Source organism: Enoplosus armatus, chromosome 23 (genome assembly GCF_043641665.1).
Source record: "Enoplosus armatus isolate fEnoArm2 chromosome 23, fEnoArm2.hap1, whole genome shotgun sequence".
NCBI classification, from domain to species: domain Eukaryota; kingdom Metazoa; phylum Chordata; class Actinopteri; order Centrarchiformes; family Enoplosidae; genus Enoplosus; species Enoplosus armatus.
The window spans coordinates 7,126,915-7,139,231 of NC_092202.1; the positions used below are offsets into that span (position 1 = coordinate 7,126,915).

Genomic DNA, 12,317 nt, shown 5'->3' on the forward strand with positions numbered 1-12,317 from the left:
TCTCGACACGTCAGGAATGACCAACCAAAGCATTCTGGACCCCAGGAATGTGGCTCGGTGGCACCAGGGTCACAGTCAGACCGCTCATCACTGCACTCTTTGCTTGTAGCGTTTACTGTAGCAATACCACAAAACTGGGTCGCCTGATATGCCTGATCTCGGCTTTTGTCCTCAACCAGGTTTGGCTGGTCCGCTTTCTAGCATGTCTTTTACTTTTGGAGGTCAGGAGCAGAGCGGTTTGTCCGAGGCAGACGAGGGAGTGCCATGGCCTCCTCACAGGCCCTTCAGAGCTGTGTGGTCCCTGAGGGAAGCCTCATATTTCGGTCGTTGGCTAATTGAGCGGGATGACGAGGCCGGAGAGACTCTCAGCCCGTCCTCTCCTACGGGTTTGGTTTATGAAGCCCTGCTGACTTTGCTGTCAGTGTCAAACGCTTGTTAGGACATCATCAATCTCGCAGCAGTTAAGAATATTCCCAGAACAGAATGAAGGGGGCAGGTGATAGATGGACAGGGAGACGGAAGAGGAGAGGGAGAGTTGTTTGAAAATGTGGAAGGAAGGTGGTTATTGATGACAAAATGACCAGAATGAACCAGAATGACCCAAAAGTTAAACTGGAAGGTGTTGAACTTTCTCTAGCAAGAAACAAGTAAAAGAAGTGCTTGTTGGGAATGTGCTTCTGGGCTTCATGTGAGCAGTAAAAACAATAAATCACTGGTTCCAGAGAAAGTACAAGCATTGTTCGTTTTGTCCACATGCCAAAATTAACGCTCTTGGGTATCAAATCTTGACAGAGGAATAAATTACACTCATCACCAGTTGTAACAGACGGGAAGGGATTTGTTCGCATTGCGGACGTACACAAGTCTGTGTTTGTCTTTGACCACGGAAGTATCCATGTAGGGGCTCAAGCCGAACACACATTTCGATCTATAAATCATTTGATACCATCCTCAAGACTAATCTCCAACTCCTCTCCTTCCCTCATTTTCTTTTTTCTCATACCCTCTTTGCTGCTCGATAACACTTCACACCGCTCATGCTCAGGCACCTCGCTCGCCTGCAGCACTGACCGACGGTAAAGTGATTTGAAAAGGAGAGCCATAAACGTGATGGATGTGGTCCAGCTCAGGGTTTAGCCCCAGCTGTCGGGCATGTTTTTTGTCATTTCAGACAGACCCGCTGGGTGCACGCCCTTCTTCACCCGCACTCATCCACTCTTTTTCGGGGTTGAGGCGAGTTTTAAGACGAATGTGTTCTAGGCTGTCGAGGTTCACGGGTTCAAACCAGTGGCCGACACTACAGTGAAGATTGGGGATCACATTTTTATGGGATGAGATCTTTACTGGCATCTACCAAAAGCCAGTAAGGTGCAGTTGAAGTGATGCAGTGAGCTGGTATCGTGTGTTTTCAATAAAGGCACAGGTGGTCTATCTTAGATTTCCTTCTTTGGCTTCAAATGCAAGTCATATAAGTCAATCACTTTGTGTGTTTTTTTATGATCTAGCTCCCATGGTTTTCTCATAAAAATCACTTAAAAAATGTTTTTCTTCCACAGGCTGGATGACATGATGTTCCTACCCTTTTCCCCTCCCCCCTCCACCTCTCTCTTCCCTGTTTTCCTTCTACTCCTCCTTTTCCTTCCTCCATCCCTCGTCTACTCTCCCCTTTCCCACACCCCGTTGAGCTGGACTTCGCCTCATGACCCCTGCTACCAACTAGATGGCCGCCCACGACACTGCCTGTCAGAGTTCATCAACGCCGCCTATGGCATTCCCGTCAATGCTAGCCACTCGCTACAAGGGTCTGATTATGACAGCAACATCACCACCTTGACGGACCTCCACAACCCCCACAACCTCACTTGCTGGATGGCTCACGGAGGTCTTGATACAGGAGAATGGGTCCTCACGCTACCTCTGGGCCGCCGCTTTGAGATCACCTACATAAGTTTGCAGTTCTGCCAGCAGGGGGAACCATCGGACCCCATCTCCATCTCCATCCTCAAGTCGATGGACTATGGTCGCACCTGGAGACCGATGCAGCACTACTCCAGCGATTGCCTTGGGAACTTTGGGTTGCCCTCCCAGACGGTGGCCCAGACAAGGCACCAAGAGACAGAGCCCCTCTGCTCTGACCCTCGACCCCTGCAAAAGCAGAGGGGCGGCATGGTGCTGGCCTTCTCCACCCTGGACGGACGGCCATCCTCTCCTGATTTTGACCACAGCCACACCCTCCAGGACTGGGTGACGGCCACGGACATCCGTGTGGTCTTCCACCACGTATCCAAAGATGCCAAGAAGGGCAACTTGGATAAGAAAGAAGACGCACGATGGCGTGATGGTGCAGAAGATGACAGAGGGACTGGGCTACTGAGGTGGAGATCGGGCTACAAGGGGCGCACTGGAGATCAGGTAGAGTCAAAGTTAAACACAGATAATACACTGGCATTTTTTGAAAGGGAGACAAAAAACTCAGAGATAAGGGGTAGGAACAAAGGGGAGAAAGTGGACAAACATGGAAGGAAAGGTCATTATAAAGGGTCAGGTCAAGATGAAGACGGACACAATGTGACCAGCAAGGAAAGGGGTGGTAGTTTTAGCGCAGATACTCTTGCTTCTTCAAAGAAAGGCGGGAAAGGCAGAGGGCGTGGCCGCAAGAAGGAAAGCAATCATTGGCTGCCTTGCCCCAATGGAGGTTGTAATTGGACAGTTGAGGGGCGGAGCAGGAGCAACAAGGGGCGGGAACTGAGGAAGAGGAGGAACAATAATCTCAACACCAAACAAAGCTCCAGGAATCTGCAGGTGACTCCACCCTCTGCTTTCACCTCTGCTGTCCGAGCTCCTCTGGCCCTCTCGGACCTGCAAGTTGGCGGCAGGTGTAAATGTAACGGACACGCTTCCAGGTGTCGCCGTGACAACACAGGCCAAGCAGTGTGCGTGTGCGAGCATCACACGGCGGGGCCAGACTGTGATGTGTGCGAGGATTTCTACTGTGACAGACCATGGCATCGAGCTACACCCACACACCCAAACCCCTGTGTTGGTGAGTCCTGCACCCTTTTTAAAAAAAGTGTGTTATTTTACACCTGCATGTCCTCTTTTTTTTATACTTTTAGATGACAACTAAACATATGCAACACAAGCCATACTATAAAAACAAACAAACAAACAAAAGGCAGAAAGGGGGGTGTAAATGTGAAAATATAAGTGAGACATGTATGTTCTTTTAGTATTTGTAACCCTTCCCAAACACTTACAGTATGAAAGGTAAAAGTAAATAAAATATTAATCCAAAGAAAAGAAAAGAATACCTGCACATATAGTAGTATACTGTGTAATGAAGAATTAAAATGTGTTGTCGCTGAACCAGTACAACCCAAGCTAAAGCTGTTTTCAGCTTTGACACAAACACTTTATAATATGTCACAAATTGCAACTTTAGCTGATATTTTGCTTGACTTTGTGAATGAATATGTGGCGATAATATGGACGAGCTATTTAAATGTGTCTTTGTATAACCGGTGATGTCTACGTTGTATTACTCAGTAATGAAGATGCCGTGACTCCGGGCCCCCCTTTTTCTACCATTCCTCTGTGGGAGAGGAGCTGCAGTGGACAGTTTTATTTACATATTGTTTACATCTGTTCCTGTCAGATTAAACAGAGATCGGTGTGCCCTGGTGGCCTCTGGGTTTAAGGCCCCAAGATCCCCAACACAACAATGATGCCACCACTTGCACAAGCATTCCTCCTGTGTTTCCCAACTCCTGAACCTGAAAGTGAAAAATGAACGAATCCAAAACATTGGATGTGATATTTTGTGATGATCATTTTCGTCTCTCCGCCTCCAGCCTGTGAGTGTAATGGCCATTCAAACAAGTGCCGCTTCAGCATGGAGGTGTTTCAGCAGTCGGGCCGGCGTAGCGGAGGTGTGTGTCAGAAGTGTCGCCATCACACGGCCGGACGCCACTGCCAATATTGCCAGAATGGATACACCCGCGACCACAGCAAGCTGCTGAACCACCGCAAGGCCTGCCAGGGTCAGTCACTAGATGTGTGTGTTTACTGTTTGTGTGTTTGGGACAGGGTGATGGGGAAGAAGGAAGTGTATTTGTGCATATACATGCATAAATGTCATGTAACATGTAGCATTCCAGGAAGATGAAAAGCAAATCACAGTGTGTGAGAGGCAGCGTTTATGTCTGAATGCGTGTCTCTGTGTGTGTTTACATACCCACTCTGTCTCTGTCCGAGCGTACAGTGTACAAGTGTTTATGGGGTGGTTACATTGTGAGAGTGGACAGCTATTCCTGTTAGAGATACGCACACAAAACACACACACACACACACACAAACCCCACTGAGCTGCCACCTGTATCCCCATCGTTACCATCGGTTGGCATCTGCTGTGACCCCTGACCTTTGACTGGCCACATGTCCTAAGTGACTGTGACACTCTGGCATGCTCATGGTGAAGCTTGACCACGGGCCTAATATATCCAGAGTTAATGGGCTCTCTTTGAGCTTGACACAGGGATGAAAAAATATGTGCTATGATTAAACTTCCACATATTTTATCACTTTTTATGCGTGAAACAAAAGCAAACTGCAAATTCACATCTCAGCTTTAATTTATTAATGCCATATTTCACAGAGTTACCCTTCAGAGGCCAATTACTCATTTTCTCCAGTCAGGTTGTTTGGACTCCTTGTAGAGATTTGTGTAAACATTACTAGAGTGTGAGCAGAGCTGCTGAAGTGTGGCTTCCTCTCCCTATCTGTCTTCTCTCATTGGGTCTTATCCTATGATAGTAGCGGTAATAAAAAGCTTTGCAATGTAAACCATTGAAAATCCAGGCAGTAATCATTATACAGCATCACAACAGCCAACATTAAGGGGGAACAAAACATAAAAGAATGATTTAGAGAAAGGATTGACATCAAGAATGACGGGCTAAAAGCACCAGGGATAACGATGGAAATAAGTCCAGGACGTAAACCAAATCACCCCGTCATCATGTGACATTCAGTTGATAGCTCTATGCAGGAATTTGTCTTTGTTGTCCCAACAAGACAGCTACAAAATAGCTTTTATGGTGTTACTAGAGGTCTCTTTGCTCAAGGACACTCCCTCAGGACGGATGCTGTCAAGCTGGATTGAACCTGATGGATAGTCTCCTTAATCCTGTCTGTTGACCTGTCAGTAGTCACAGACTTTGGCACACGTTTTTGCTTAATATATCTTTAGCTTGCTTCCTTGTTATCACAACTCGATGCATTCTTCTCCACAAATCCAGGGCAGCTCAACCAAATATGCTTGTTTGTTTCCATGTCTATTTTTTCATATTCATTCACATGTGGAAGCTCCCCAGTACAACCACTCAACGGTCACTGAAAACCTTCACTGGGTATCTGAACCAACTACAAGACTAACCTGCACTAGTTCATATTTGTACACTAGCAATGTATCGATGTGTAATGTGAATGCGTCTTTCAGCTCATTGTTGTGATTTTACACCCACCAACTTTTCTGTTTTGGTTCACTCTCACTAAAACCACAGAGGGACACAACTTCAAATAAATGCTAGTCTTGCTCCATGTCTGCTGGATGGGAAATTACATATCTGTAACACGTCACCGCATTAACTTCATAAGGTGATAATATGTCTGTTGGCTTGTTTGCTGCCCCCAAGTGGCCAAAAAAACTACAACTAGTCGTCAGTATCACTTCTCCAGTCTTCTCATTCTCTTTTCCAGCATGTCAGTGCCATCCTTTGGGGGCCGTGGGTCGCTGGTGTAACCAGACATCAGGCCAGTGTCTGTGTCGAGAAGGGGTGACCGGCCTCAGGTGTAACCGCTGTGCCCCGGGATACAAACAGGGCAAGTCCCCTCTGCGGCCCTGCATACGTAAGTCAACTACCAGTATTAATAGTAGTAGTTTGTTCAGAATCTGAAAAACTGTGAACTATGTCAGTTGTCTCCAAGAAGAAAAGGCAGAGGCAGCATAACGTTTTAGTGCCGAAAGCATGTTTGGAGAGGAGGTCTCCAATGGGAGCATTTGATGCATGTAACCCAGCTAAAATAAATCACAAACTTTTAATAGTTTGTTGTCAATCATGACAAAACGACCTCTTTAATTTCTCCTTCAACCTGATTTGCTTGTGGCCTAAATGGATTAAACCTCCTATCAAGCTCTCTAAGCCTTTATCAAGTAGTAGCTCAATATAAAAGGGGCCGCTGCTGTCCAGACTAATTTGGCCCAATCTCCCAGCGTGTCCCCTTTTCATCATCCCTAGAGACGGTTTCCATAGCAGCGTTAACATGAGCTGACCGCTACAGGGAAACCTCATCTCCATCTGATCTGGGATCAGCGTCAGATCAAGTGGATTGTTGCTACTCATATCTCTGCGCCTGGCCAGTACCAAACCTCAGCCTCGAGCGTTAATCCACGTGCTCCTCCCCGGCTAATCGCACGAGTGCCGACAACTACACAGGCACTGACGCTGCATAAGCCCCAATCAGGTGACATCGGGAGCCTGCGGCGGCAAGCTTCACACCTGTTGTGCAGCTCAAAACGCCCCCATCACTGGGCCCAGACTCATAACTCTCCCAGTGAAAGGAGTGAGTGAAAGAAAACCTTGTTTGTTTTTACTGCCAGACCATTTCAGGCTATGTATAGCATCTCTTACCCCCCACCACCACCTCTAACACCTCCTCTCATCAGACAGACCAAAAGGCACGCGGCAGCCAGGCTACACTTAAAGTTAGCTCCCACTGAAACGTTTTATCCACACCTTTAGCAGCACAGGAAGTTCGCAGCCAATTAAATATGTGTCTCTGCCGTCCTCCCCTACAACGACAAAATGCATTAACACATATTTGGTAAAAAATCTGAGAAAACACAGCCAACTAGACAGCTAAAGCAAGAGAGCTATAGGAAGGGAAAGCTAGCTGGCGAGATTGTCACAGCTACATTTAGCTAAAGCTAAAACTAAATGTACTTACTGTTTATTTATTGTTATCTGTAAATGGAAAATATCCATTTTTATGAACTGACATTTTAATTCAGTTAGTTATTCCACATAATACAATGAAGTTGTAGCTACCAGACGTTAGTTTACCAGATTTTGAGTGGATCCTATTTATATCATGCCATTTCTGATAAAGCCGACATAGTTTTAATATATGTATCAATAGTAGAAGAACAAACAGACACTTAGCATGTTTTATTTAATTCCAATGAGCAATGGAACGTAATGAAAATACAAAATAATCAAACTAGTTATAACAGACACATTTTGTTCTCCTTGCGCTCTGGAGATTATCCAAAGTCAGAGTGCAGAAACTGTGTTTTAGGTATTATGTGAGTGATGGTCAAATGTGTCGTCATGTTGTCTTGTTTACTTCTTTGATCAGATATTTCTTGGATTAAATCATATTTTTTCCCCATTTTATACTGTATTTTTGGGGCAAAGTCTATATACAACTGCTTATGTTTAAACAATGTTTAATATTTGGCTTCTTTTATTGAATGAAAAAAAACATTTTTATATTCCTGACAGCAAGATATGGCTCATCCTTCATTTGCCTCGTTTTGACCTCTCACATATTATACACACAAACACACAGCACCTTCCAGTGTTTCAGAGGTGGGGGACAGTCAGCTGGGTGGGGGTGTAGGGTGTCACTGGCCCAGTTGTGTCAGAGAGGACAGGACGTGGACGGGCGGATGGAGTGTGAACTTGGTAAAATATGGTAGCACTGTCACACACTTTTACAAGAGGCCTGGATAATGTATGTACAGACCGGCAGGTTGTTCATTTTCCATCTACAAGTTCACACACACTCAAAGCAAACCTTATTGGACTCTGTGTAATGTTTGAGACAAAACCATACCAGAAGTGATGGTTTGACCTTATTAAATTACCAAAAGTAAAGTTTGTGTCTGTGCGTGTGCTCAAGTGAGCGCCAGGGAGTGTGTTTCTAGCCCATAAAAATGGACCACACACACACGTTTTTGACACTTGCTTATCTTCTGTGCAGACATGCCCCACGCACCGAGAGACATTCAAGCATAGCACACATAACACACAACCTGACAGCTCTTGTAGGTAGGCTGAAGTGTCTCTGTGTATCTGTTCCCGTCACCTGTCTGAAACTATGTTTATGTTTGCAGGAATTCAAGAGGTCGCTCCGACCCCAGTGTACCAACCTCAGTACAGCATAGGTAAATCTTATATTTTAATAAATCAATAAATACATCAAACACAGTTTGAGGTGATCTCTCTGTGTATCGTCATGGTCACTTGTTAGCAGTTTAAAACTCACCTGTTCTCACCTATTAGCATTTTCCCCACAATTATATGGCAGTTACTATGGTAACCACCCCTTCAATATCTCTGGTTGTATTTAGTCACCGTGGGTAATGTTGCAAATCATTGAGCAGGACTATTTTTAAGTATGGCAGCATTGAATTTACAGGATTTTCAGTTTAAACATATTTTGCAGGATTAAACAGTAACAGAAATCCCTTCATGGTTATTTTATGTGTAAACTGTTTCTGAATTAAATTTCAAGGAAATGTAGACTGTAGAATTATAATGGCTGCCTATTTCTTTTAGTCCAACTATAGGTTCATGCACTCCTTCTTATATCAATAATAATGCCTTTACCATAATAACAGGACAATTCACTCTCTAAACTATCCTTTTAACCCTTCCCCAAACCCAATTTAAAGCACCTATTCTATGGTATAATCAAAACAAAACTCTTCTGTTTTGGGAGCGCACGCTCTAACTCCTCATGCAGTAGCTAACCACTCCCTCCTAGTGGCGGCTTGAGGAATGTCCCACCTGCTGCAGTGGAGGTCATCTGTTAGTCACAGGATACTGTGATGACAAATAGAAGCAGCCATATTGTAATTAGGGGAAAAGACATGTGCTGATATGCGTGCTATGAAATGATACCCTCTCATTTGATGCATTCTCCCTCTCTCCTCTTTTTCTGTTATAGCGGAGGAGTGTGTCTCATACTGCCAGCCCTCTCAGGTTAAAGTCAGGATGAACTTGGACACTTATTGTCTCAAGGACTACGGTCAGTGTCATGTTATTTATCATCATTATTACCTTCTTAAAAAAGAGAAATGTTCCTTTTTACTGAAATTTTCAATGATTCTACTACAAAGTGTAATCATTTTTTTCTGATTTATTATTTATTTATAATTTATTTATCAAAATAATAGACTTTTTAAAAATGCTGATACAAAAATATAATTTCAAAAAACATCTGTCTTTCTCAGTGCTGAAGGTGCAGGTGAGAGGGATGGAGCGTTCAGGTCCCTGGTGGCAGTTCTCCATCTCAGTCCAAACTGTCTTCCGCACGGGGTCCACCTCCCGCGTTCGCAGGGGCCCCCACTCCCTCTGGGTCCCCGACCGTGACCTCGGCTGCGGCTGCCCCGCCCTCCATGTGGGCCGGACTTTCCTCCTGATCGGTGCTGAGGAGGGGGAGCGGGGCTGGGGCCCTGAAGAGAGTCGCCTGGTGGCGGACCGCTCCACTCTGGCCCTCCAGTGGCGGGAACACTGGAGCCCCAAACTGAGGGGCTTCCGGGGGCAGGACAAGAGGGGCCGCTGCCCTCCGAAATCCCCCAACAGCCACCAGCACCACCATCACAGGGAGCAAACAAAGCCCCAGTCAGGGTACATCCCCCCTCACCTGCTGACTGAGGAAGACGCCGAGCCTCACAGCGTGAACACACACTCTGTGAACATGGACGACACTCAGACCTCAGTGATCCCGCACACACACTCTCACACAGACGGCGAGGTTAAATCCACAGAGGCGACCCCCTCGCCAACCACACCCGCTCTGGTGTGCTCTACTCAAGGTCATGGATGAAAAACAAAAATCACAGGAAGAGTTTTTATCCTCCACCTCTCCGGACAAAAAGATAACTACAAGGAGAGGAAAGTGCTCTTTTTTACAGTTTCAGGAGAAACAGGCATGACTTTGCTTCACAGACTCCAAACACACACATACACACACACACACACACACACACACACACATACACACACCTGTTACGTGATGTTCAAATGCTGATCTAAAATGTGAAGAAACACACGTTTCCTCGTATGTTTTTTTTTCTGGAGGGTAAAGGTCAACTTTCTGCAGCAAAACTCACCATGATGAAAAAAAATAAAAAGATTCCACCAATATAATTGGTGCTATGTGAAATATTAGTTTAATATTTTCTACTAAAGAAGCTTTTGAAAATTAAAGTCTGACTAAACTCTGACTGAAATGCCATGCAGTATTTTTGTCATAAAGATCTTTTTAGATTGTTTGAATCATATTTATTCTTGGATCACTTCATGTAAAAACAACACAAAAATAAAAACAAGGAGAGTGGCCGTGTTATATAAATGATTGTTTTAAACTTGTGAGGTCCAAACAATCTTTGACTTTGTAGTTGTCATAATGAAATTTGAAATTAACCTATAAAAAGGAGATTAAATGTATTGATTAATTCATTTTACTAAATTCAAATATTTTTTAACATGCAGAGCTGTAACAGTTGATATTTTACTAATATAAAATTCCTAAAAACTTTTCATTAGGGATACTTTTTTCATTTATTTCTTTACTAATGATCTGAGCCTAAACTTGTGCATCTGTTTTATGTACAACAATTATTTTGTACAAAGAGGTTTGCCCTTTTCCACTTTTGCCCTCTTCACATATCTTTTCAGTAGCTCCAGGTCACACACACACACACACACACACACACACACGTCTACCTTGCATTCACACTGTACATTATTTGGGGAAATTGACACTATCTACAATCTGCTCCCTCATTGGACAGCTGACACGGAGACCAAACTAACTTCAGCCGTCTTTTCTAACCATAAAGGAATTCTCAGATAGACCGTTAGGAGCCCAGATATGGATCTAAAAACCATCGGTCTGATCTGTCGTCATGACTTCTGTTTCCATTTGGGAGATATGGCGTCATAGCCCAGGGGAAATGGTGGCGGTATATTACGACAGATGGAAGAGCTCCTATTTGTTGAGCAGCCATGTTGTTTTGGTAGCGGCCGTGTCAGTGATTGGCTGTGCCGCTGTGTTGGAGCCTGTGATTGAAAATAAAAAGAGAAAAATAGACTCGCTGACTGATGACACTGAGGGAGTGTCTCTGAGGTCCAAATGTCTTCAACAGCTTCTTCTAGCAGCTTCTTGGGGGCCACATAATCCACAGGAGTCTCTGTAGAAACTGTACTGAAGCTACTCCGCTTTTATCAGGATTGTAATAACATTTTGTTTCCTTAGGACCTTCAAATATTAGCTTTAACCAGCTTAGCAGGTAAAGAAAATCATCAGGGAAATCCTCCACTAAGAAGACATTTTACTGGTCTATACTGACCAGTGCTGACCAGTAAAAGACATTTAAGTCAACCACTGTGATACTTAACAACAGGACAGGGGGATATATGTGTGCTCATTTCCCACTGCAGCTTGTTTATGCTTGATTTGAATCAATAAAAAATATTTTTTTTAATCTGGGTATTCTACAAATAATTGGTTATGACACTGCAGCCTGATTATGTGAACACGTTATGAGCGGTAAATATTATCTCATAAAATTACAACAGCTGCGACTTTTAGCTCTTTGTTTTGGTTCACTCTCACAGTTCTCATCGCCGTCGTCATCACCCATTCTTCACTTTGTCTGAGTGACTGTGGCCTTTAAGGAACGTTGAACTAGTAGCCTATTGTTTGGCTATGGTTAGCATTAGCACTAGTTGTAGGTGAAGAAAGCGTACTGTTAGGAAACCTGAACAGGCAGTGACAAAAACTGGTAAAAATTCAACCAAACGAGACCTTAAATGATTCATTTTAATTTAGCCGACAACTGAGACCAAGAAAAGATGTTTGTGCTCGAGAAAAACAACCAAACTCGCATGTACAGCTGAGTGCAGGCTCACATCCGCACATGTATAATAAGACAAACTCGTGTGTGTCAGAGGGACTGAGAGGGGGGAAGGGACAGACAATGTGTGTGTGTGTGTGTGTGTGTCAGTACGTGCACAATCATGTCCTGGAGGCAAAGCATGTGTGTGAAGGCGAAACACCTGCTGCGTTGCTGCAGGAAGCACCTGTCAGCGGCCGTCTGCTCGGTGCAGCCTCTGTCGACATGAGGGTTTGATCCTGAAACTCCCCAAACACCCACACTTACACAGACACTAACAGACAACTTAAGCCCGCGGCTCGTCCTGCTGCAGGGGGTGAGGGGGGTGCTCGTCATCTGCGGCTTTGTT

General features: G+C 44.6%; 1 protein-coding gene across 1 annotated transcript; it reads left to right on the forward strand.

The window, feature by feature from the left end:
• Nucleotides 1-1,563: 1,563 nt before the first annotated feature.
• Nucleotides 1,564-9,894, forward strand: ntn5 (netrin 5). The gene is made up of 6 exons (XM_070929758.1): nt 1,564-3,043; nt 3,852-4,040; nt 5,758-5,907; nt 8,177-8,227; nt 9,013-9,093; nt 9,299-9,894. The coding sequence occupies exons 1-6, from the start codon at nt 1,567-1,569 to the stop codon at nt 9,892-9,894; spliced, it is 2,544 nt and encodes an 847-aa protein (XP_070785859.1). The 5' UTR covers nt 1,564-1,566.
• The last annotated feature ends 2,423 nt before the right edge of the window (nt 9,895-12,317 follow it).